The sequence below is a fragment of the Haliaeetus leucocephalus genome, unplaced genomic scaffold (assembly GCF_000737465.1).
Source record: "Haliaeetus leucocephalus isolate CR32 unplaced genomic scaffold, Haliaeetus_leucocephalus-4.0 Scaffold295, whole genome shotgun sequence".
NCBI lineage: Eukaryota > Metazoa > Chordata > Aves > Accipitriformes > Accipitridae > Haliaeetus > Haliaeetus leucocephalus.
The window spans coordinates 8,809,002-8,835,656 of record NW_010972731.1 but is presented as its reverse complement, the minus strand read 5'-3'; the positions used below and the strand labels follow the sequence as shown (position 1 = coordinate 8,835,656).

Below are 26,655 nucleotides of genomic sequence, written 5' to 3'. Positions count from 1 at the left end.
TGCCGGTGTAAACCGGCAAGGTGAAACCTGGCTCGCCAGCTGCTGGGAGAGCCAGGGGCCTCTAAGGACGGAGCTGCCACCGAGGTGGTCGGGAATTCAAGTTTCAGCTCCTCTGCTTAGTCCTTAGTGACAAATAGCTCGGATCACAGCTACCGCGCAGGCAGACAGGCAGGGAAAGCAGGCAGGCTGCTGACAAGGATCTACTGGATATTACACATTTAGTTGTTTTTGACAAGGCAGGAATTTTGCAGCTGAAAACCAAACCTGAGCCTCTTTCCCAAGTGCTTTTCATTCGCTCTCTTCTCCCACTATTTGCAAACATGGGGCCATAAGCCCCCACATGATGGACTTCAATGGCCTGTACAGTCTTTCCAATTCTCCATCTGAATTCTTCATTTCTAGAGACGGCAGGATAAAATACACGTTCACACCTGAGGTTCTGCTGCAGCTGATGACAGATGGTGGCTGCTCCCAGTATAAAAATACAAGTTCAATACCACTCCTAATTGACTTGGACACCCACCCCTGTTGTGTTGGCAGCTCTGGGTTTGAGCGTGAGTAAGTGTTCAGCGTTGCCAACCAGAAACTATTTGTAAATTTGCAAACTTTCCCAACCCCTCGGTGAAGAAGTGGAACTGCAACGCGCCATGTTTTCTGCTGGTAAAAGGCTATTCCTAATTAGCAGCCAACTATTGCTGAACTGGTTTCCAGTTTCAAACAGTAACTTTTTACATCCTCAACCAGAACCCTGTTGAAGCATAGAAACAATTTGGCTATTCAACATAACCCCAACCTGCTGTGCCCCCCCATGCCGCTTACATCCTAAGCTAAGTTTGAAACACCTGTTTGGATTTTTGTTTTTTGTACAGTAAATATATACAAATAAAAGTAACACAGACACTACTGAATTTGGCACTTTCCATGGAACATGTACAGGAAAGCTCTGCAGCCGGAGCAGCACGGGGCCAACCTCCCCAGCACTGCCCACCCACCCTCACCCTCACGAGACCGATTCTGTGTTAGCTCTGGAAGAACGAGATAAATAGCAACTCCTCAGCTACTGTGTTTTCTAACAGGAAAAGGTATTCTGGGCTTTCCCAGGCACTCGGCAGAGCCCAACACCTACTACCCGGTGTCAAGCCTCAGAGAGGGCATTTATTCATCTTTTGCCATGTGTAGGTGATGTGGTAGCAACCTTCCTTCCTTCTGACTTAGAGGGAACACTGCTTTTATAAAACCCTTGGACAGGTAAGACAAGAACCAATACCACTGTACAGAATTCACTGCACAACTAGCTAATAGTAAGGAACCCAGCACTGACTTGCCACATTAAGGAAATGGGACTGAATACATTTGCAATCAACCAGTTAAGTGTACTGCACCGTAGGACTCGGTCTCTTGGTACGCGGCCCTTGCCCCTCAGTACGCTGGCACTTGGTAACCTTTCGGGTTGGCGTCTAAGGTCTCGGTGAAGGGGGGGCTCTGGTAGGTCTCTGTGCTCTCGATGCCGCTGCCGGTGGGGTAGCCGGGGTATGCCGCGTTGGGGTCGGTGGCGAACTGATCGGTGGCAAAGAGCGACATGTCCGTCCCCAGGCGGTATCTCTGCAGTGCCTTCACCGCCAGCGCGACCTGCCGTGGGATGGAGGAAGGTTGGGGGGGGATGACAACACTGTGCCCAGGACCCCACGACCCCCCCAGGACCCTGCATCCCGCCAGCTCGCCGCAAAGCACCGAGCGCATCGCAGCATCCCAGGCGGCTGCTGGCCCCCCTCCGTTATAGCCCAGAGCTAAACCAACCCCAAACCACAACCCCTAATGCTAAAGAAGCCATTTCTCTGTGACAGGTTGTTCCCCCAAAGCTCTGCCTGGGCTGGGGGTCGCAGCCTGGGCTCGGGTCCCTGGTTGTGCAGATTTGGCACCACCGGCACCAATAAACCCATCTGCTGCGGGGAAGGAAAGCTGCTGAGTCCCGGGCCAGCAAAATAGGTCAGTTCTGCCGAGACTCCTTCACCCTCTTCCAGGTTGCCAGTATTCAGGTCGCAAACCGTGGGAAATGCGGGCGGGCAGAGCTGCGAGCGCACCACGCTCGCTCTTATTTCAGGAGGTTTCATTAACAATTCAATTAGTTTATAAATGACAGGCTCAGGGGAGGGAAAAAAGCGCCCGCAGACACCGAGAATGGCTTCCCAACCACCGCCCAGCACCCACTCCCCGGCCAGTGCCAGTGCCAGCTGGGCAGGCGCTGGTTGTGTGCCACGTATCGATCCCGCAGAGCACCTGGGTTTATTAACGGTACCAGTGGAGGGGCTGCCGGTGTGACCCCACATCCCGGCCGTCCTCTGTGCTGGTAAGCACGGGACTGGCATCTCCACTGTCCTCCCTGGGGTGGGAGCAGATGCTGATGGGATGGGGGAGAGCATCCCACCCAGTGGCCTTCCCTGCCGGCTGCATTAAATGGGCAGTCTGGCAATACGGCGATGGAGAAGAGCTGCGGGGGAGCTGGGATTAAAAGAGATTTATTTGGATAATAATAGAGCGGGGAGCAGTTAAACTGGCAAGTAACTGGAGCCAGGCCTGCTGCTGGAAAGCCTCAAGACTGTCTTTTGCCCCAATTCTTCTAAGGCAATATAGAATTAGTGCACATCTTGGGTGCTCTCTGCCCATGAAAAGCCCGAGGGGGGTGGCAGTGATGCAGGGGCCATCCCTGCTCCTCCATGCACAGCCTGCAGAGCAGGAGCCCCCCGCATGGTGCAGGCACCCCCAGGCACACGTGGGGTCCAGCTGCTGCAGTCAAGGGGCCCCCCCCAGGGTTTTGCACACCCCTGGCAAACGTACTTCTGCCACTGTATGGCCCTGGGGATGCGCAGAGCCTAAAAGCAGGAGCAAAGGGGGTTTTTGCAAGCCTCTGCCTCCAGGGTGGGCAGCAGAGGAGCCAGCCTGGCTTCCCCCGAGGGTGAGCTGATGAGCCTGAGAGCTCCCAAAATCCCCCTGCCATCCCATGAGACCAGCTCATCACAGTAATCTGCTCCTAGGGACTTGTTCGCTTCCAACCGAGCTGCTCCCAGGGGTCTAATGAGGCCCTGAAATGAGGGCAGCTCGTGGCTGGTGACACGTTTTCAATGGGAAAGCAACTTTCTAGCCGCAGGAAAAGGGGAAGTCTGGAATTTCCCAGTGAGTGGGGACTGAGCTGATGCTTCCCGGATAAGAAACCACAAGTTTCATCTCTATTTGGAGGGACCGCAGGTTTCCTCAGTACAGCCTCTTGACACCGACCAGGATTCACTTCTCCAAACCATGCCCCAGATTCTTCCTCCCAGCTCAGCGCTGAGCCCACAGCAGGTTTCATTTCTCATCTCCCCACCTTAGCTCCGAAGCTGAACTCACCCAGACAATGATGGAGAAGAAAGAGAAGGTGATCGCTGCCTGGGCGGCGTCTGCTCCTTGTGAAACCCCTTTGCTCATCGTCGTCCATTGCCACTGGTTTGCTAGGAAGCAGAAGGCTACAAACCAGAGGAAAGACAAGAAACCTGAAAGAGAACAGAGCTGGTCAGTGCTGTCCCTGCCCACCACCTCCTCTGCTGCAAGGACCCCTGTTTGCTGATGCACAAACACACTGCCATCACCATTTTCAAACAGCAACCGTGTTCTTGGGTGCCTTGGCCTGTGGTGTGGCCCAAATGGAGCTATTTTAAAAGAGGCTGATTTGCAATCACTGCAAAAACAGAGATGGAAGGAACCTTGAAGGGTCACCCAGTGTGTTGCCTGCCTGAACTTTAGCTCATCTACATCTGAACCTGATCTCAAAGACCTACAGGGACAGCACACCCTCTCTGGACATGCGGTCCTCACAGTCTGTGGGATTTCAGCCTGCTCGCAGGTGTTGAGATGCTACCGACTCAGTTCCAGCATCCCAGTGTGTCGACCCCACCATTCCCTCCATTCCCTGGACACCACCGGCTCTTAGACGCTTTGGACCGGATAGTGCAGACCTCACCCAGGAAGAAGCCTGCACTCCTGGGAGCAGCACCAGGCTGCTCGGCTGATGCAGGAGATGGCTTTACAGCGGTTCTGCTTCTGCCTTGGTCCAAGGACACAGCTGGAGAGCTTAAAGAGAGGCAAGGAACAATCACCCAGGAATATGGACAGGCTGAGGTTAACCCCTGCTCTGAACACCAGGATCACGAGTGACCCTAGGACATCAGTGCATTCCAGGAGCGCAGTGAACGAGCAAGTCCTCATTCTGCGCTGTGCCCAGGGCAGGGATGCGGCAGGGCTGCCCATGGAGCTGAGAAGCACACGGGCTTCACATGAGAGAGCTCTGCTCATCCCTGCTGCCCTCCGCTGACTGTGCTCCTCTTCTCAGCCTCTCTGGGCTCTGTGTGATTGAGCAAAAATGCTCTGGTGATTATTCCTTACTGGAACCAAAGCTGGCTGAGCAAGATAGGGCTGCAGCTCCCCTAATTCAATCACCAGCCAACAGCACTGCCTGATGCCAAGGAGCTCAGAAAATAGTCAAGAAGCAAGCCATAAGCTCACAGTGTAAGGAGCAGTGATGCTTTCCAGCACGGAGAAGAGAAGCTGCACAAGCTGGAGCCTTCCATGATGCTGTTTTAAGGGTCTCCAGCTTTCCCAAGCATCCCCAGCACAAAGGTCCCCCCGCTTGCTGATTCCGGGTGTCAGTGCATGTGGGGACACTGGGCACCAGCAGATGGGATGCTGAGCTATGCAGCACCTTCCCAAGGATCATTAGCACATCAGTATGAGCAGCCACACTGTCAGTCCCATGGGGCAGCCAGCTGCAAAGCACAGTCTGGCTGCAGGGAGAGGAAAGAAGCTTCCTTTATTCCTCTCTATCTTCCCAGTTGTTCCTAAGTACGATATAAAATGCATGCGTGCATCCACATCCAGTGAGAGAGTTACAAGGCTCATTGCACACCTCACCTTTAATAAGGAATTTGCTCCTAGCTGCAGTTTAAGATGACACACTCCTCATCTCCTTCTCTTGCATGACTGGTCCTGGGGCTTCCCAATCAGTGATGCTTTTATCAGCCTGGCCATACCTGAGCCCTTGAACTGCCCTCACAGCAGCACAACCTCCAGCGAGGATCATACAGGCTTTCCTTTTCCAAATTACAGACTAACACAACAGCCTCATTTTGCCAAATACAGCTAATGCCTGCCACCAAAACGGCCCCAAATCTCTGCATATACATTTTCACTTCCCCTTAGGATGACCACTTGTCATCAGTGTCAAACAAGACCTCTGGGGTTTATTCCTTAAACGTCATCCTCAGGAACAGAGACACTTTCTAGTTCCCCAGCTCTGTTATAGCGGGGCTTTCCCAGCAACTGGCCCCTGTTAGGGAAAGCAGATCCAACCCCTAAATGTGGACACAGGAAGATGCATGCCCTAGATACGGCGTTGGCTGCAGCTCGGATGACCGGTATGTGGTGAGCGTGGTGGGTAGTGGTGTCCCGACAGGTCTCAGTGCAGGAGATGCTGAACCGCATCTCCAGATGCTGCACTGCTGCAGCACTCCCACCTCTGCGTACTTGGGGAGCAAACGCCACGGCAGTGGGGAGTAACTGCCCTCCTGCTCAGTCAGGAGTTTCTCACTCAAAAACGCGCTTTCCTGGAGACAGTGGTGTTTGGAAGTTGAAAGACCAGAGATGAAACATAAGAGCAGCTCCCAACAGGTTAATTCAGAGCCGCACCGTGAGGAGCAGAGGGATGCTCAGGGACAAGCTCTGGGGCCATGCAGTGCTGGCACCGAGAGACGTGGGGTGTCTGCAACAGGACTAGGCTGTGTCACTGGTTTATGGAGGATGAACTTGTTCAGGAGGACTGTTTCTCTGTTTAACACTCCATCTAGTGCAGTTTGTCCTCCCTCTTACGCTCCTGGGCAGGACACTACCACAGAGCACGAGTCACAGCCATGACACTGGGACCGCCCGCCAACCAGCAGCACAAAGCCCCATCTACCGCTGGTGCCTTCTAAGGGTTTTCAAGAGTTAAAATGACATCATGCACATCTCTGAACATGCACCGGCTGCGCTGGGTATTGCAGCTACCGACTTCCTCTGCAACACTGAGAGATGCGAGACGCTGACCTTCCCAGTGCTAAAACCATTCACTTCTTCAGCCAGAAATGCCTAGCGGTGGTCGCTTCTGCTGCCACCCATGTAGACTTCCCGGAGGTTTCGCAACGCAGAAACAAGCCGTTCCCTTCCACATCCAGCTCTGCCTGGATCCCTAAGAAGGAGGATTCCCTCCAGTGCCCTGGGGGAGCGGGAAGGCAGGTATTGCTGTCAACAGGGGAGATGGGGTCAGGCATGGAGAGCATCTCCAGAAACACCAGCCAGGTGTTGTTTGAAGTTTGGAGGACTGACACACGCCTGCATGTGAGATCAGACCTCGCAGGGTGTTCTATGGGAACTATTTTTGTTTCTGTACCGGCGTTTATTTTCATTTGTGATCACGTTCACCTTCTGCTAGCACTCCTTCGAGTAGAGGCTTTGCACCCGATAATGTGAATCAGACCCATGGGACTGCAGCTGACTCCCCTCGCACCCGGAGCCTCACCGGGAACACGGCTGTGCCCTCGTCCAGCACCCGCATGGTTCCAGTCCCGCAGAGCAGTGCCTGCTCCCAGCCCCTGGTGCATTTACAGCACCAGGTGTAAGCGGGTGTTTTGGAGGTGTCTCTTGCTACCCTCGAATTAAACCTCACCAAGAGGGCTGAGCTGCCACTGGTTTGGTGAGGCTACGTGTGTGCTGGTCCCAACTCCAGCTGGAAGCAGGCACGGTAGCAGCTCTGCACCCTCCAGCTCGCTGGGGAAAAGGAGAATGCCAGGAAGCACCGCAAGAGCCAGTAGATAATTATCGTTTTAGGATCTGCAGACATCAGAGTGCAAACACCAGGGAAGATGTGTTACAGCCATAATTACAGCCTGGTCCCAAGCAAGCACACATCTACAGGAGCAGCTGTAAGAGCAGATGGAAGAGAAAGTCGCAAATGCCATTTGCACAGCGCGGTGGCCCTGCCTGCACCCCTGCCTGCGCCCTTGCCTGCGCCCCAGCATTACCTCCCAGCCGGCTCGGTGGCTCTGATCTGCCACTGATCTGATGTACAAGTCCTCTTTCCTTCAAGCGAAAGAAAGCTGTGGGTTAACGCTTTCATTAACTCCCCCCACAGCCTCCATAGACAGCAAATGCCAGTTGACATCTGCTTCACCAGCAGCCAGCATCAGGCTCCTGGGTGACCCAGGCAAAGGACCAGAAACAATCTGCTTTTCTCCCCCCCACCCCCCGCTCCAGTTTGCAATGCTCCCTCGTACCCTAGCCTGTTCCTCACCTGGTTCTCTCCCAGATGCATTTTCAGCTTTTATATTAAGCAATAATGCAGAGATCACATACAGAGAGAAAGGATGAAACAGTTGCAAGGAAGCAGGAGGAAACCAAGCATCCCATCCTTGGTGGGGAGGAAAAAAGAAGGGGACAGCATAAGAGAGTGTGACAGGTGAAGTCTCCAGGGGTTATTAACGTGGAGGTAGTTAAACAAGGCAAATTACATGGGTCAGCTCTGCCTCTGGGCAGGTTGGGTGCCTGAGGCTGCTAGGAGCAGTGCAGGGGGGGTACCGTAGGCTGCGATCTCTGCAGCTGCAGAGGCTTCACGTCCCAACAAAACCCAGCACTTCATCTCTGCTACAGGATCTGCTTGTATCGACGCTTACTCTGGGACCAAACAACTGCCTGGCATTTCCACGTGAGTGGGTGTACAGGCTACGGCAGTAGGGCTGTAAGAAAAGTTTGGAGCAGTCATAATTTTAGAAAAGTGAAGGCACAATAGGAATGGGATAAAATACGCTGACCAATTCCTCCTGCCAGAGCTCAGGGACCCACACCCACCCCTGGGAGCCAACGGGGTAACTGCACATCAGCAGCGCTGCACCGAATTTGGGCTTAGGAGGAGATGGGAAAAACAGCACTGGGTGGAGATGTGTTCACCTGCGACCACGGACTTTGTTACAAGAGCCCCGGACAACGCTCCCATTCATATCAGCACCAAGCTGGATTTCGGCATTTGCTAGGGTGCCCTGTGGGAAATGGTTCATTAGGCAGGGATCGTACAAGAGCAGCGAGAAAGGTAAGGAGCTGCTGGCGGGGAGATGTACCAGGCAGCATGAACAGAGGCAATGCCAGGCTGGAGGGGAGCTCTGGAAGACCGCTCTTTGCAGACCCCGATAGGTGACACTGTGCCGGTCACAGACATGTGTCCACATGATCTGCATGTAAGTGATCAATTTGTTTTACCAGCAAGGAAGTGGCTTGCTTGTTTTCTACCAAGAAGCCCACAGAGGGGATGGCCCAAGGGAGCAGGACATCTTTGCCCAGACACAGGCTGCAGACACGATGCACCCAGAACACACCCATTGATCCTGGGGTAATAAAAAAGTCACAACTGCATTGGGTGGATTTACCAGTGCAGACCTCTGGTGCGGTACTGCAGCCTGTCCCCAGGGCAGAGCGCAACCCCTGCACGGCAGAGGCTTTGCAGGGCAGAACTTGTCTTCTCCGGCTCGCTGCTGAAGCCTGTGAATGCACACATGATGCATGACAAGTACAAAAGAGAAATGAGGCAGAGATTGAGAGCGGCACCATTTCACACATGCCTGGCAGGGGAGAGAACGGTTGTTACAAGGTGGAAGGCAGGGAGGATCACAGCCTTGCTCCACGACACGCAGCATCAGCCAGAAGATGGATGTGATGTCCCCCTTCTGTTTGAATCAAAGGGTTGCAGGCACTGAGCCCCACGGAAGGGGCTGTAAATATCATCTAACAAGGGCTGGATGCTGGTTCTGTAGCACCGTGGAAATAAGCTTTCCAGCAAGGAGAGAACATCCTTAACAACAGGCAAACACAGGGAGGCGATGATGGATGTTTTCATTTGGGACTAGAGAGCCATCAGCGATGCTTGTGCTGGATAAATCACCTTCAGACTAACACAAGAGCCTGGAAATGGAGAACATCAGCTGCAAACTCAGCCAGGCAACTCCCACAGCAGCCATGCGGAGGATGGCCTCTCCTGGCTCAAGGCATCCCGCCTGCTTGTGTTCGCACGGTTAAGCCCCAGGTCAAAGGGGCTCAAGATGGTGCAGAAGATCTGTGCCAGCCCTTAGGAGCCCCAGACCCACCTGCACACTGCAGTCCTGGAGACAGCGGGGTATTACAGTGGTACGTAGAAGTACACTTCTGCTTTCTTCCAAAACCCACATGCGCAAAGTGAAAACAGACCCAGATGTAACTGATGAAACGACATCCACTTGAGCCAGAAACGGGAGATGTGGGAGGGTAAAACACCTCGTCTGGTCTCTGAGATGTGACCACCAAGCCTCATTTCTCTGGGTGGCCTCACCGAACCCAGCTCAGCAAACGTCTCCAGTTGCAGAAGTGAAACAGACGAGCGGGACACCCCACCGTCCCCAAGCCGCCACACACCGGCTTCCTCGCTGCTGCCTCTGAGCTCACGGCTGGATGGGATAACCCATCCGCCAGCCCTGTTCTCCCCGACTGAGGCACACGAGTCATGCCACGCCGTGGGAGGAGAGAGGAGGACTCAAGCGTGGTGCTGCAGGGCGCAGCGACGACCCCGCGCTGCCCATGGAGCCAGCATCATCCTTCACAAACACAGCAAAGCCAGAGACATACCTGAAAAGCCAAGGTCCAGCAGGACGGCCCGTTTGCGGTCCTTCACGCTGCTGATCTGCTGGAAGTAGAGGTCCACGACAAAGAAGAAGATGCAGCCGAAGAAGGCAATGATGCCAACGGCGATGCCATAGCTGCAGGCACTCTCATTCTCATTGAAGATGCAGAGCAGCTCAGGGTTCTGGCTGTCCTTGTTCACGTAGCACTCGTTCACTATGGAGCCAAACACCACGATGGAGAAGATCTGCAGAAGGAAGGAGAAAACACAACTTGCTGCTGTTTACATTTAACTCTGTTTTCCAACAGCATCATAATTGTATTCAATCCTGTCTTTGACTCCATGGCAACATGGCATTTGTTAGACAGATCCCGACAGATCGCATCTGCTTGGCGGCCCTAACCAATGGGCTGGTGGACGGTACCTAGGTCTTCCTTCTCTGTGAGTCTGTCTGCCTTTCAGTGGCTTGGTCTGCAGAGTATTTTAAGAGATGTTGTTCTCCAGACAGGCTGGGGAGGGAAAAAATAAATAGATGGGCCAGGTCTCTGCAGAGTCTTTCTGCTCGTGCTGCTCCGCTGTCAGGCTGTGCTCAATAAACCCCTTTGTGTCACTGCGGAGCAGGGAGAAATGAAGTTACAGCGGATAATTGAGTTGCTGAGCAGGCTGACCTGGGGAAGGACTGGATGCCCAGTGGAGGGGGGACGGGACATGACAGCGTGGGGAGGTGGGGAGCTGCCTACCTGGGCGCAGCGGGGCAGGGGGAGAGGCTGCCCTGTGAACAACAGGGCCATTTTTTGCCTGGCTTAGCAGGGGTTGAAGGATGCAGCGCCTGCATCCATTATCCACTGACCTGGTTTCAGCCCTGTGAGGGACAAAAGGGGCAGGGGGTTTGCCGGTGGCTGCCCAGCTCCTGCCGCCGGGACCCGAGGGTGTTTCACGTCCCTGCAGGCAGGAAAGGAGCCGGATGGCAGCACGCAGCCAGCTGCCTAAATTAATACCATTCATGATGCTAAAGTAATTCCCTTATTCCTCCAACACCAAAGGCAGCAAGCAGAAGCTGCCTTACAATTCACTCTGGAACCTGCTCCATTAAGAGCCTGGAAAGCGCTGCACCGCTGTTTGGATTTCAAGGCGGAGAGCAGGGAGGGAAGCAAGGCGTGCAGGGGCCCCTCCATCAAGCTGTGAACCTCTGATCTCGTCCCTCGCTGCCGGCACCAGCTCCCCGCATCCCTGCACATCCCTGCACATCCCTGCACATCCCTGCACGCCTGCCAGCCCCGCCGGCTCGCAGGACACAGCTGGAGGCCACGTATGCAAGCGGAGAGATAAGAGGCTCCTCCAGCATGCCCCAGCACGGTGGCTGCCCAGGAGCAGCCGGGGTCTCGGGGTACGGTGCAGCTCCCGCTCGGGATGCCCCGCTACGTCTTCTGCGGTAACAGCACAACAGCACCAAGTGCACGAGACTGAGACACGCGACAGACAGAGGCGGCAGCCAACGAGCCACACGATAAACTTTGGAAAGTCACCTGCATCTCACGGCTGATGCCCGGCTGCGGGCATCACCTCCTACAGCCCCGCACTCCCCGAAGCGCAGTGTTAGCAGAGCTGGGTGAAACGGAGCAGAAGCCACTACGAGCAAACCATTCAGAAAGCTCTAACCACTCTTTCACACAACATCGTGATAGACGTTTTCTCCCAAGCGCTGGCCAAGCGTCTCACTTCTGCCTGCCCCGAAGGATTTCATTCGGATTTCTCTCCTCCAAACTCCTTCCAGTGCTGGGGTGAAGCTGCGCCAGAGCTTCTGTCTGAAGCTACTTACAAATGCAAGTGTCCCATCAGCAAACACGTCTCAGATTGTCTCCACTAAGTCTCCTCCAAAGTGGAGAACAAAGAAATGGATCTGCAAGGGACTGAATTACTAAAATGTGAAGGATTGGTGAGGGATTTTTTTTTTTTCTCTGTAGGGTGTCATCTGAAATAAATGATGACCAGAAGCAGCAGGGAGAGTCTCTGGAGTACATCCTACCTCAAGTGTGTAGGAGCTTGAGAAAGCAGTTACCCCAGCACCCCAAGCCTGGGACTGTGCCACCAGCTTCTCATGCTGATATCTGCAAGGACGTGATGGACGAGCAGGTTGCACCATGCTCACTCCCGCCTCCAGATACCCACCAGCAGGACAACCGAGAGCGGGGCTCTTCTTTAAACCCTTTCAGCCAGGAGCTCTTTTAGTGACGGCAGACTCCTATTGCTTCTAGCACTTAAAATTCAGGCCAGCAGTAAGCTGGCCGGTGCCGGGTGGTGAAGATGCTCTGAAACCTGCTTGCTAATTTAGCTGGCATCCCTGAGCTACCCAAAGATGTGCAGGAGGTCCCACTGCACGGTGAGAAGGAGAGCAGAGCTCACCCTTGACACCCGGCACTGCTGACGACGGTGGATGGAGAGAGCGGCTGTCCTGCCCTGCTCAGCTGGGAGCGGGCAAAATCCTGCAAAATTCCCCCAGGGATGCACCCACGAGTCCCAGCAGCAGCTCTTTGGGGCTCTTTCCATCAAAACACCTTGTGTAACTCCCATTGCTGCCCTAAACCCCCACTGGCTCTGCGCTGGCCCCTTCTCTCCATGCTTAGCCAAGGGGATCAGCATGTCCATCCCAGCAGAGGCGAGCACGCATCCCCATCTATGCGACAGGCAGCAGGAGTGGGTTTCAGCCCTGGAAACGCTCCTCAGCCCCAGGAATTAGCCCATTCTTGAACGACGCCCTCCTAGAAACGTGGATTTCCAAATGTGCATCTGCAAAGTTCAGGTGCAGCCTTTGATTTCCCCTGGAGCGCTAACAGGGGATAGAAAGTACGTATGTCCCACGGACGTCTCCATGGCTGGCACAGGGAGATAATCAGGCCTTCCTCCTCTTCAAATTTAACCACAACCTGGGGTCCTGTCCCCCATCCATCCCCAGCTCATCTCAGCTCTGAGCACCAGCCACCTGAGTCACCCGCTCGCATTTGCACCCTCTTCCTCGCTGGCGCTGCACTTACGGAGCACTCGGCTGTCACACCGCAACGGGCACATCATCATCATGCAAAGAATAAGAGGGTTGCTTTGTAAGAAAGAAACAACAACAAACAGTAATAATAATTTTCCCAGTGCTTTGGCAGCAGCTGTAATATCAGCAGTTGTAAAAATCTGTTCATAAATAATGCAAAATTGTTATTTACCATCAGAAATAGCAGCAGCATTTATAAAACAGGCCCTGGAAGAAATAATGTGATTCTGGAAAACATGAATAATTGAGAACCTCTGATTCCACGGGATTATTTCTCTGGCAGGCCAGCGAACTCGTACTCAGCTTCTCCAATAAGTGTTTTAGTCCTCCCAGGATTAACAACCCGCACTCCTTCTTTGTGCTTTCGGGTGCCTACTAGGAGCTCACAGTTTCAGTGGGTGAGGGAGGGCTCCCGTAAATACGATTAAGGACGTTACAGGACAGGGTGTCTGGCTGCCTCCATGCAGGTTTGCACACCTGGGGCTGTCGGAGGATGCCCATGGAGCACTTCTGGAATGGCTGCAAGCACAATTATTACCGGCGATGGAAAAAAAAAAAGATGTTTCAACACTTAACTTCAAACTCCAGAGAGTTTTGCAAAGCAAAGCAACCTTCTTGCTGCCAGACGACCTGAGTGGCTCACCCCACGAGACCCCCTCGACTGGGCGCTGCCTGCAGCGTTTCGGTGCAGGCAACATGGGACACACGGCTTCTTCTCAGGATGCCAAAATAGTAACTAATTGCAAGCACACGCATTTGATAGATGTGCTCAAAACATCAGCTCTGGCTGAAATACTCCTGTCAAAACATGCTTTTCAGTGAAAACAAGTCTTTCTATGGGTTTTCTCTCCCACCCCCCACAATGGAAATTTTATAGTTTTTCTTAAAAAAATAACTGGTGCTGGTGAAACATGTTAATGACAATAGATTTGGCATTGTCTTTCTAAGTATAGATGAAAAAAAATTTTTGAGAAAATGTGGGTAGGTGGGGGAAAATAAAACCCACATGATTTTTTTAAAGTTCATGCAAAACAAGTGCCCTTTTCCAAAGACCTCTACAAACAGCACTTGCTCAAACCCACAACCAGTTCATCAGAGACTTGAAAGCAAAAATACAAGGTCAGATTTTCCACTGCGAGTGAGGTTTTATGGCTCTGAGCAAGGATGCAGGGATCCTGCTCTCCAGAGGCACTCCTCCGACTCCCACCTCCTCCTGCCTCTCAGGTCGGTCCCCAAAACTGCAATCCCCATGACCAAGGGGGGCTGTGACAGCACTCGGGACCAAGCGCCAAGGTCACCGGCATGCACAGCACCGTGTCCCAAGGCCACCCACCCTTCTAATGGGGCTCCTCCGTATCTCACAGGCTTTGCAAAGGCACCTGCGCATTCACAGGACACTCCGTTTTCCAGCTGAATGACCCAACACAACCAGCAACAAGTTTTGCTCTTGCTGGGTGAACCGGCGCAAGACACGATATGGAAACTGGATTACCTCCAGCCAAACCCAGTACGAAATTGCCTCCCGCCTGCCAAAGCTTTCACATCAATCCGCTCGCAGCTCGGGGTCTCCTGGCCAGCAGCCTGGCGTGTGGGTTGCTCAGCCCTGACTCTCCCCGGTGTCCGAGAGCGGCTGGGAGCCGCCGGCACACGGCTCCGGCAGCTCCGGCGGCACAGACCATTAGCGATCCTCTCGGCATTCAGCTGAGAGGAGGGATGGGAAGGAGGAAAGCTGTCTTCTCCCATCCCTTCCATTAAGACTTGCACTTCAGCCACACAAAGGAGCTTCTGTGCCTCGGTTGCACCCTGGGAGGGAGAACAACGCCGGTCAGGGAGATGCGTGAAGTGCTTGGACCCACGATGACGCAGATCAGCTGCTCGTGCAAGTGCAAAGGGAGCTCGTGTTACACCAGACCAGCAAGAAGCCAGGGACCTTGCTTCTTAATGAAAGCCAGCTGCCCAGTTCCCCCAGTTTAAAGCTTGCTTCCAAGCAAGAGGGGCCACCTTGCTGGGGCCAACGAGCATCTCTGTAACGCAGGACAAAGGGACGGGTCTCAGCAGCGATCGGTGACAGGGTCTGGGTACACCGGCCACGACAGACTCTGGCGAGGGGCTGGTGCAAAGCCGAAACCAGAGGGGGTTTGCGTATCACCCTAAAAACCTGGGAGAGCACCCTAGGGATGGTGCTGAGGCTGGAGGCTGCGTCTGAGCGGGAGCCTGCAGCTCCAATGCTGCCTTTGGTATCCAAAGTGCTGGACCCAGATGCACAACTCGCCCACTTTCCTTGCTTGCTGCCCACCTCTGGTTTTCCCCACTCACCCTATTTTAGGCAAGACCTCTTGCCTCTTTTGTCATCTCTGGCAATGGATGTTAAGTGCAGGGGACCGTGACCGAGTGCTGCTGGATGCCCTGGCAGGGGCTGTGCTGGAGGGACAGGGAGGTGACGGTGCACGGTGGCCAGGCTGCCGGCAGCAGGGACACACAGGCAGCCCTGCAGCAGGAGACTGAGTGAAATCTCATTCTTTCCCCCAAAAAAAGGAAAGGGGGAGCCTGAGAGGGCAGGTTACTTGTTTGGCAGTGTCCAGGCACTCATGCCCAGGCTGCTGGAGCCACAGCCGCTGCCAGACCCTTGGAGGAACCCAGGGCACTGGGGATGCTTGCGTGCCCCACGATGGAGATACCATTTTAGGTGTGCGTAAAGCCAGGAGACCTGCGGCTGCCTTCTCTGCACCAGATTTTTACCATCTGGAAGAAGGTGGCTAGCCAGGCTGCCTGGCTCGGTTTTGTAATTATACTTTGCAGATCCACGTTCCCTCCCGGGGCTTGAGCCGGCTGGACCCCAGGACACGCACATTTTTCATCCACATTGCTTTTAGCTTTCTGTAGCCCAGGCACCTAAAATGTGCTTCAGGAGACCTCATGGTCTGAGCACAGCCATAGCGAGGAAAACAAAAAGCAAGTAACGCAAGAGAGCACAAGCTGAAAGCTTCAGTGTGTGAACTGTCAGCCATTTTAAGGTGAGATGTTTCCACTGCTGATGCACTGTATTTTGATTTGGGACCTATAAAAAACATTACCAGAAGGCGTGGGGTTGTAGGAGACTGCAAAACGTTGCTTTGATTACACACGCAAGCAACCATTAATGTCAACATCAAGGAATTTTAATGCATGAAGAAAAATAATCCACCGCTAATTTGCTCTGCTGTAGCTCACAATCAATGGTGTTGGGCACAAACCGCATGTACAGAGAGCCGGTACCAACGTGATCCTACACCACTCTAACACGAGCATCAGCGAGACAAGATGCCACCCTGCTCGGCACCCTCCCCTCCTCGAGCCACCACCCAGCAAGTGAGAGACAGACTACCAAATGAGAAGGGAAAACAATTAAGGTCAAATCAGCACAGGCCAAATCCTGCCTAGCACTGAGCGTTTTCATAAGCCCCAGTTAAGCCCTTGTCTTGAGCTGCATATGCACCTTGTGCAGATACTCCGCTCAGGGATGAGTTAGACCCTTGGCAGAGGGCCAGTCTCCTTCAACACCCACCAAGCTCAAATTCTGGGGGAATCGGGTCCCGGGTCCCTCTCCAGTTTATCTTTACAGTTGTCAGTCACAGGGAAGTTTCCAGCACAGATCTGCGTAATTTACTGGAGAGTGTGAAGACTAAAAAACTACTTTAAGCACTGCCAGATCTCCCACAAGGACTATAGATACGACCACAAAGGAAAGACCTGACGCAGTTTCTGGCACAGAAAGAAGTGGTATGATGCTGGCCATAATAGGTTTATGGACATGTCTACCAGGCTAATCAGCTTGGGAAGGATGCATATTGATGACCACATGATGAATTTTTACTGAATTACTTTTTCTAATGTGGCAAGAGATGCTGGCTGAAACAGAGCACCCATTCAAAGTTCCTAATCTAGTAATGTAATCTGAGCACATGGCAAGACAGCAGCGTTTTGAACCAGTGATGACAGCAAAATGATAATTTAGCAGCATTTTAAGCTCAGATACAGTGAAACTTCTGTATAATTCCATTACCAAAAATGTTAAATTTAAGTTCTGCCTTCAACCTACAGCCCACGGAAAGAGAGAATTAAGACGGAAATCTGGTGACCCTACTGAAAACCAGCCAAGACCAGGCAAAGTCCAGAGCAGCTAAGATCACGCTAATGATTCTTAGCATCGCTGCTGGCTCCTTAAGTGCCAGACCTGCCTTGCAGCTCTTCTCTAAGAGCCCCAAGTGCTCAAGAGTCAGTGAAACCCCTGAAGGCTGTGGGAGCTATTCAGAGCTTGCAGCACCAAGGCTCCCACCTTGTATTTCTCGCTGATGTCTCCTGGGGAGTTCTCAGACCCAGTGCTGGCTACACCAAGCAGCCACCTCCATCTGCGTCTGCAGGATGCCTGGAGCTGGCAAGGTCTGCTCAAGAGAGGGAACTTTCCAGGCTCCAACTCCAACCCTTTAGAAGAGCTGTGTGTTGTAGCCCTGCAAACCCAAATGTACACCCCACAGCACCTCAAACCAGCATTCCTGTAGCTTCACCCTGGGTGTGAAACTCCTTAGAAGTGCTCTGTCCTGAGAGTGCAGGGTAGCAACCATCCTGGAGCCATATTCTTCTTTGTTTGCTGCCTGGCTCTTCGGCTCCTGAGCTTGTTTTTTCTAATAAAAATAACCACACCTTTTACCATGAGCACAAATACTGCCCTTTCCATCTCTCTGGAGAAGCAAAACAAACCTGAATCAGGACAGAAAGGGCGTGCTCCCTCACTCTGAGAACGACCACTTATTCCTGGTACATCAAACCATCACCCGGCACATCCCTTACCAAAGCCACAACTCAGCAAAGCACATTTGCCTTGCTGAAAGACAACAATCTGCTGTATTATGGACTAAGACCCATATCAGTGCAAAGCTGAGCACATAAAGACTTTGCTGGATTTGAGTCGAAGTAACCTCTGGTCATATCGCCTATCAAAGGCTACAGGGACTGCCACTTTGCTGCCATGCCTCTGCCAAGTAATTAGATTTGGCTGCCCTAGTCCAGTCCCTTAATAAAGGTTTTGCTCTTAAAAGCATAAGACTATTACAAGGAAAACCCAAACAAAATACTGGGCCTAATGAGATAAAATACTGCATAGGGAAAGCTCTCTCCAGTGATCCAAGTGATGAACTACAAGTCCATTCGACTTCAAGAAAGAAGCGATAACAGCAGCAGATGGGGTCAGGCAGCTGCCGATGCATCGGTTGCAGGCAAGGTTGTCCAGGTGCGTGGGTCATGCAGGCAGCAACAGGGAGGTCATTGGAGCAAGAAACAACCATTTTAAAGAAAATACTTAAGTATTCCTCTATGTTGTAGTAAAATAGGGACCCAATCTCCTGCTGAGCTCCACGGGGCAGAGGGAATGGCTGGGTGGGTGGAGGGAGGTGAGAGTGGTCCAGCCCTTCTGAGCTGGCTGCACCAGTGGGACCAGGCACTGCGCTTTTACTGTTGCTTTTACTGAAATCCACATGAATTACTAAAAATATTTTCAGAACTGCTTTTAAAAGTCAAACCTAAACCTACGTTAAGCGAACAATGCCCATGCAAAGCTGTGTGGCCACTGGAAAGTCTAGCTGGTGCTGGCAGTCACAGGGAAAGGAACTCATGATTCTGCGGGCATCCTTTGTGAACATTGAGCTTGGTTTGCTGTGCAAAAAATGTCTCAAAAGGAAACCACAAGAGTGATCACATCTTCATCTGACAAACTGCATCAGACGGAGGGGGAAGAGATGAATGAGGAACTGTTAAATGGTTCTTTCCAGCTTTTGATTTTACAGCTCAAGCCAGGAGCGTTTTCTTCCCTTCAGATACTGAGAATTACTATATCTGTCAGGGAGAGGTTGCTGTGTGAGGTAGAATCAGGAATCCCCTTCTGCCATCAGTTACATTTGGGGATTTCTACATTGAAGTCACCATTCACCTGCCAGTCCCTTAGATCTTTGCCAGCACAAGGTCTGAACCCATGGCCTCAAAGCAGCTACCAGAGTCACAAAATGGAGCTGGACCCTCCTTTGGTGGTAGCTCATCGTGAAACCCCAGCGACGGCTGTCGGCTGGACTGGCACCAAGGGTGGTTCTCCATTGCCCCTACTCCCACCCAAACCAGCACATCCCAGGCAGCTCCCTCCTTTCCACACCAAAGGAACGTTAACGTCACACGCACAGCAAGGGTTACATCTCTGTGGTTTGATCCAACTGCAAGGGTTAAACACTTTTTAAAAGATGCAACAACAAAGCACAAGAAGGAAAACCACAAGAAGAAAACCCACCCGAACACCTAAACTCAGTCGTCCTGAAAGCCTCAGTCAAGGGCTTTCTGAATAACTCCCCGGGGCTCTTACACGCAGGCAGAGGCAGCTCATCCCTCCCATGACGGCAGGCTTGAAAGCCCAGAAAGGTTTCTGTTTGCTTTGTGAATCAGGGAGCGTCACGGTGGGGCATTGGTCCATGCTGCCCACACGGTCACCAGCACGGTGCAAAAAGGAGCAGACCCTGCCACATGCCACGGCACTGCCACGCTCTCCCAGGGCAGCAGTTACGAGCGTCAGGGCAGAACAGAAAGGCAGCAGAGACCTCGCAGGCAAACCCTTTTGGCTGCCTCCTCCATCCAAGCTCTCCATCTTGACATGGGTCCCATCTGGCAAAAGCAGCAAAGCAACTGCTCAGAAGGAGCCCGGGCACATGTTGTTTTACAAAACCTGCAAAAAATAGCAATGGCCATGCAGGCAGGTGGGCAGGAAACCTCCACTCACACCTCTCACCTGACTGTAGTCCCTGCTCACACTGGAAAGGAGCCGTAAATCTGAACTGTTTTAAGACACAGGTAACGGGACTGCAACAGCCAAGCAAAGGCCAGCTGGGGCTCTGAACCCCCAAGCTGGAGTGGTGAGGGAGAAGGGTCCCCGACATATCTGCCAGCAAATGTGAGACCTGGGCAAAGTGGTCCAAAGGGCTTTTAACCTGAGCTTCTACAGCCTGATCCTCAGCCCACCAAACAGAGCAAAAAAACTCCCTTTGAGCTCAGTGGGCTTTGGAACTGACTCTAAATACTGCACTGGGTCCCTGCACTTTTTAGAGTTAAGTTGATGTGTTTCTGTAGTTGTAAGTGCTCAGTTTTCACAGATTCCCTGTGAACGCAGAACCATGAAACAAGTGACTTTGCCATTGAATAAACCAGCTAGCAAATATATGCATGAATATTTTCGAAGCTGGAATAGCAGCATATTCCGTATTCTATCCCTGCTTCCCAATAGCGTCCGATCCCCTTCTGTACGACAAGGACGGTGAGCTCTCTGGGTGCGTGGTGGCAGATTTATGTTACGAGGGGCCTAACTCACCATCAGTGGGTCAACAACTTATCTACCTGTACCCAAAGCCAACACCACTGCCTACAGTTTGCCACGCGAGGAGGATTGAGGAGGATCCAGGTGGATCCAGACCAAGTTTTCTGGACTGAGGCAATGCTTCTAGGAAACAACTGCTGCCACGTGCCCAAACCCTGCCCAAAATGCCCCATCCACCCCAAGCTGGGTTCTCCAGATCCATACCCAGCCTCCCTTCTTCTCCAGTAACGGAGTCGGGGGCTTTCTCAAAGCCCTGGAAAGCACGCTAGCTCCCATCCAGCAAAACACCTAAGCATGTGGTTTAACTTTAAGCATGTGACGGCCGCTGGAATTGCTCATGTGCTTAAAGATAAGCACATGCTCTCACGTTGTGCTGTACAGGGCCTTGGCCGGGGCACCCCACCCCGGAGAGCCCCCCAAACACACCCGCCATGTCGGCTGGAAGGAGGGCAGCCAGGGGGGGACAGCACCTTCTCATCACCCCTTTCCTCCACTCACTGCCTGCATTTGGCACTGCTGAAGGTGACACAGAGCCAGCACGGGTGGCCGAGGGCCTCCGTGCACAGCAGAGCCCTGACGTGGGCGAGGACGAGCCCCCCTGGCCCGGCTCGGCTCGCCCGCAGGCTCCGGCCAAGCACCAGAGCCAGGAGCCGGCCGCGGTGAGAGCCGGACAGAACCTCCCCGCCGAGGGCTTTTGGGAAGGGCCAGGCATCGCCGACCATCTCCCGGAGCCGTGCACGTTTGCAGATCTTAGCAGGTAGAAGCCAGGCTCCTCCGGGAGGTGAATTAGTGGCTGCCCTTACCCCTCGGGCAGCCGGGCACCACGGCCCCAGCGAGCATCAGCGCGCAGCTCCCGGTGCTGCTTATTCAGAGACCATGGGCGAGCGAAGCTTTCCCGGAGGGGCTGCACAGCATATTCCACCTCCTGCTCTCCGCTCCGCGGTAGGAACTCGTCGATGGGAAACGGCCAAAAAAATATATGACATCCTTTCAGAAGAACAGGGGGAGCTGGGCAGGGCTGGCTGTCGGATTTCTTCTGTCACACACACGCACGCAGGCACGGAGCGTGGAAGGAAGGAAAATGTCCTCTGCCTCCTGATTTACACCCCACCGCCTTGCCCTTTCCTCAAGCACCAGGGACAAAAACCGGCGAGGGGCAGCGGCACATCCATCCCCGAGGAAACTCCCTGCGAACACCCGCGGGAGCCGGCAAACCCCGCCGCCCCGGTCGGGACCCGGCCACCCCCCGCCGCGGCCGCAGAAGCCCCGCACCTCGCACGACGCCCGCCGGCCGCACATCCCACGGGCACGGCACGCCGCAGCGGGGACACAGGCTCCAACGCCGCAAACGGAGGCTCCGCTCCACGCCGCGCGACGCGACGGGCACCGCACGTTGCACACGGGTGCTGCCCGGTGCCCGGTGCCGAACCCCGCCGGCCCCGTTATCCCGGTCGGGACGGGCCCGTTCTGCCTTACCCAGGCCGTCACCCGGAGGATGGTCTGCGGCTGCTTCAGGAAATCCACGGGGTCGATGGCTCCCCCGGCCCGGCCCGCTCCGAAGGAGGCTCCTTCCATCTTCCCGCTCCGCTCCCCGCCCTCCAAGCGAGCCCCAGCTGCGGCCCCGGGATGCGGCCGTGGACCCCGTGGACAGTCAGTGTCACCACGCCGCGGCCGGGGACACCAGGCTATGGCCACGGTCACCGCGCTGCAGCCAGGGACACCGTGCCATAGGCAGGGTCACTGCGCTACGGCTGGGGACAGCACGGTACGGCCAGGAGACCTCGCCACAGCCAGGGTCACCGTGATAATTCCAAGGATTACCGGGCTACGGCCGCAGTCACCACGCTGCTTCTGGGGATAGCGTGCTATGGGCCAGGGGTAGGGTGTTGTCAAAAGGGTCGCCGGGCAATGTCAAAGGGGCTACCTGTGCTACGGCCAGGGCAACCCACACGGCTGCAAGTACCTGGGCCATTGGCAGGAGGGAGATGCCGTGGGCCGGAGCGCTGGGAGGTCACCACGCTGCTCAGCTCACCTCTGCTGCCGATGCACACCTTGCTTCCCCTAAGATAAACACCCTTTCTCTGCCCAGACCCGCCGGTGTCCCTGCTGATAGCAGGGACGGGGTGGTTGTCACAGCAGAAAGGACTGCTGTCACCTCTTCTGGGGAGCGAAGAGGCCCCCGCCGCAGGCAGCACCGCCTCAACGCAGGCAGGGCTTTCGCACCTACGGCAGGAGCGAGGTGCTCCGCGGGCAGCTCGCTCGGGGGCCTTTGGCTGAGAGCAGCCTGCTACGTGGCAGAGGGAAAGGTTTGGGAGCTGATTCGCAGCAAGGCACGTCGTTACGCACCCATTAGCTGGTGCAAGAAAAGGGTAGCGAAGACTGATGGGGTCAAAGCTCTTGCTTTCCTCGTGCGGGAAAGGAAGCACCCAGAGCTGCCGTGGGATGAGAGGAGGCCAAGCCCTGTCCCCGCTCCCACCGCAGGGACAGTAGGAATGAGGAAAAAAAGAGAGGAACCTTACGGAGGGAAACCCTCAATTACTGCAAAGGGAGTTCCCCCCTGCAGCTCCAGGACCATCTCCTGAGTTAGTTTTCATAGCACCGTGATGATGATCCCGGTTCCATAGATACCGATGCCATGACAACTCTGACATCATCTCTGCTTCGGACGGGAGCTGCAGGGAAAGTCGCAGAGAGGAGTACGCATGCACCGCTGGCATGGAGCAGGCCTCCGGTCAGGGCTGGGGGGCTTCTTGTGGTTCCACCACCAGCTCTCCTCCTGACCTGCTGCCCGTACAGCCCCGTTTCCCCATGCAGCGACCAGTGCCGCTGCTAGATCACACGGGGTACATGTGTAGCAGGCAGGTTTAGCCCCTTACATGCAAAATGCTGCAACAAAGCGAAGGGTTCCCGTCTACAGCTCGCTGTGGCCTTTTGCAGCTTTGTCAGTCTGTTCTTTCTGGCAGGTGGAACCAGGATTTAACTGTTAAACCTCATGATGATGCCATTCAGCTTTTCTCAATTACAGGTGAGTCATCATCTCTCCAGATCTATTTCTGACTCTCAGCAGGAAAAGCAGAATTCAGCCTTTCGTTCCTCAATGTCACCAGCTCTGTAGAAATCACATTTTACTACGCAAAAAAAGAAATGGCTATGAAGAGAATGCCAGGTTGGTCCCTCCTGATTTATTCTGGCAGGGTGTCTCATGGGGCTGGCCAGAGATTGCACCCCAGTGTCAAGAGCATCGACAGCTCATCCCTGAACTGCAGGTTAAGAACAAAGACCATGTTAACTGGAAGGGATTACCATAGGTGAGATTCTCAAACAGCTTCAGCAGTTTAGAAGCAGCTGTTTCGGTGTCCTCAAAAATCATTTTTATGCTTTGGGAACAAACCATCCTGTATCCATCAGCCCAGAGTTATGCACGATGCCAAGGGCAGCCAGTGCCAGGGAGGCTCCCTTGTCCAGGCTGGGGTCAGCACACCCTGCACCTCATCCTGCGACCGAGTGTCCCTACAGCCATTGCCACGCCGTACATCCCAGGTGGGTCTGTGCAATGTGAACAGCTCGCGTACGTATAAGGCTGTGGACAGACCCTCAGAAAACCAACGGCATTAAGAAAGCTGTGGGGTAGGACATACGTGCAGGAGGACAGCGTGCTCCTAGGGCTACTGCACAGGGAATCATCTAGACCTCTGGGGTCTGCTCTTGGTTTTCTGATGACATTTCTGATGACAATCCTCCCCCCTTTGAAAATGTCTTGTCCAGCTCATCTGTCCCAACTGGGACAGCCATATTTCGGACAATGCAAAGCACAAGGGACCAAGATACTACCTGAATCTTTTAGATGCTGTCGTAGAACAAACTGTAACCGTTTCCAGACAGATACATGGTTTATACACTTCAGAGCATGACCGTGATGCACCAGGCAAGATCCCCACTGAAATCCCTGCTTCTAAACTTGTCCTCTTTCTTTGAGGTTCATCTCTCCAACTTCTGCTGTGTGCAGTATGTTTATACAATCATTTTTCATGTCGTGCTAGCTTTTTTCCCCTGCTACAGTGCAGATAAAGTGCAGAAGCTATCTCTAGCCTACATGCAAACTGTATTTCTGTTTCACTTCCTATTGCTGCAAATAAGCTAACAGATACACAGAGCCAGCCAATAACGGGAAAGAATATTGCATCTTGAACATTTTCCCCATCAAATGGGGGAAAAGAACACCGTTTGGAAATAGCACTTTCCAGAGCATTTGTTCAGTTTGAACAAGTTCTGTCTGCATTTACCATTCCCCCTGGATTTCAGTGACAGGGAGCAAACCGAGCAGCATGTGCACAAGTGCCCGAGTTCTATTGTGTTTTGATTTTACAGTAGTTTAATTAAGGATAGTGGAAAACATGGGTTTGCCTCCTGCTTCTTGTAGTCACGCTGACTTCTTAATCTTTGTCTCCAACACAAAAAAAGCAATCAGGTTTTTACCTGGGTTAAGTACATGGACATGACAACCTTGAGACAAGATGTGGGGCTTTCTCCTTCTTCAAAGCCTGTTTGAGCCAGTCCTCCGCACTCGGCTAAGGGCTGATTTCAACTAGCTCTACAGAGCTAAGAGTGGTGATGTTTTTCAAGGGCATATGGCTGAACATAACCCATTTATGAAAGCTTACCAAGTTACCTGTTGTCAGCTGAACGACTGTAAGCAATGCTAGCATTGGTCTGTGAAGCAGAACGTATTTGCAAAAATTTCCAAGCAGATGGCTGAGGCCAACACAGCCTGCTTCACAGTCCCAGCGCTGTGATCGCTGGGATCAGGACCTGGCCCATAGGAAGCCCAGTAATGGACAAGATGAGTTAATATGATTTCTTTAGCAGGACTGACCATATTTTCTCTGTGGCAGAGGGTAGCAGTGGGATGCTCCTCATTTGGCAGGCAAAACAATCAGCCATACTTTCTACTTAACATCTCTAAAAGAAAAGTGATGTGAAACTGCCCTGCTCTCAGAACAGCTTTGACAGTGTATTTATAGTGAAGCTGCTCCAGCTGAGCAATCCAAATAAGCAGAATACAGTCTCTCTGCAGCATGTGGCCCGAGGGAGCCAGCCAGGCTCCAGTCACAGTTTACAGCCCACCGACTTCAGCAGCTCTGCGAGGTCTGACGCTGTCTTTTGCACAGGCATGGGTGGTAAAACAGCTTGCCCTCCACATTGCCTGGGCAGCACACTTGAAGCAGTACTTTGATATATGTTCATTTACTTGTTGCTCTGAAATGCTCTGCTTGACATTCATTAGAGTTTAGCTAATGTTGCTTTCAGCCATTAGTCTCTAGAAAAAACAGGAGAGCTGATGGAAATATTTGAGAGGTGCTTAGAAACTCATAGTGTCCAGTAACAGAGAGAATGGACTTCCTGATTAGCAATACCTTAGCACGCTATCACGAGAAAGCTACTTAATGCTCTCCACCCTAAGAGATCCAAAAATATCTGGAAGATCATTTATTAGCTGGTTACTCATCCACTTCTGAAATGCAGCCATTTCTCAGGTGGGATTCAGCACTTACTGTGCAAGTATAAACGCAAGATAAGCATGCTATTAAAAAAGGCAGAAAACTTTACTAACTAAAATCACCAGGGGAAGATTTGGATAGCAGAATTCCATTAATTGAGATAGTATTTGTTTTAAGCAGAAGAGTTAATATCTCAGTACTTGCATAAAACCCAAACCGAACAAAAACCCCAAAAGGATTTCAAAATGCTTTCCAGTTTGCAACTGCAGGCTTGACGTCTCATCTAGTAAACATATTCTTTGCTTCTTCTCAAAATATTTCATAGCACAAAAAGTTTGGGATTTTTGGCAAACCAGTAATCTAATCTGATTCAGTCGCTGGGCTGAACTCTGCTACGTGAAGGTGCACAACACCTTGGGAGGAGCTAGACGAAAGGGAAAAAAGATCCCTAGCTGTTTTCCAAGCTGACCTCCTTAGGACCACAACAGCAAGTCACATCGTGTAGGGCCTGACCAACAAGTTGACTTTGGTGCTTGTCATCTGCTACCTGCTCGATGTTGCAGCTAAGCAGGTATGGTAATGCGAGCAGAGCTGACAGCTACAAGGACGTGGAGCAGCCTCCGAGCAGCTCGAGCCATGCTCTGACATGCAGAGCTTCTACAATTCTCATTTGAGCTACATCAAGCTTTGCTGCCAAAGAAGCTCTCCCAGCTCAGTCCTTTTGTTATTATAATTTCTGCTCATATTACACAAGAACACAAGATCCACAGCGCAAGTTCTGGGGGAAAAAAGGGCCACGAGTTTTGCGTAATGAATGTGGTATTTGTAGTGATATACTGAAAATAAGAAACGCTTCATCTCTTAACTGAACATAGCAAATACTGAACAGGTCCTCAGATTCAAAAGAAAGATGTAACCTGACATAAAGAGAATTTGTGGGACAGATTGAGTGATTTTATCGTAGTGAACAATCTCAGGCCCAGGACTGTGCAGTACGAGCACATTAAAATAACCTCCCTGAAAGAGATTG

At 52.8% G+C, this 26,655-nt stretch overlaps 1 protein-coding gene across 1 annotated transcript; it reads right to left on the bottom strand.

Annotated features, from left to right (window-relative positions):
• Positions 1-1,179: 1,179 nt before the first annotated feature.
• SYNGR3 (synaptogyrin 3) lies at positions 1,180-21,739 on the bottom strand. Its single transcript, XM_010570462.1, has 4 exons — positions 21,604-21,739; positions 9,709-9,949; positions 3,385-3,527; positions 1,180-1,629 (listed from the first exon to the last, which is right to left on the bottom strand). Exons 1-4 carry the CDS (start codon positions 21,700-21,702, stop codon positions 1,420-1,422), a joined length of 693 nt encoding a protein of 230 aa, XP_010568764.1. The 5' UTR covers positions 21,703-21,739; the 3' UTR covers positions 1,180-1,419.
• Between the last annotated feature and the right edge of the window lie 4,916 nt (positions 21,740-26,655).

What these genes read in the sequence shown, in the direction of transcription:
- SYNGR3 (XM_010570462.1), bottom strand. Translation starts at nt 21,702, where the DNA reads ATGGAAGGAGCCTCCTTCGGAGCGGGCCGGGCCGGGGGAGCCATCGAC. An exon ending in TCCTCCGGGTGACGGCCTGG is followed by an intron (nt 9,950 to 21,603) that starts GTAAGGCAGAAC and finishes TTCCTTCTGCAG; the next exon opens with ATCTTCTCCATCGTGGTGTT. An exon ending in GCTGGACCTTGGCTTTTCAG is followed by an intron (nt 3,528 to 9,708) that starts GTATGTCTCTGG and finishes GTTCTCTTTCAG; the next exon opens with GTTTCTTGTCTTTCCTCTGG.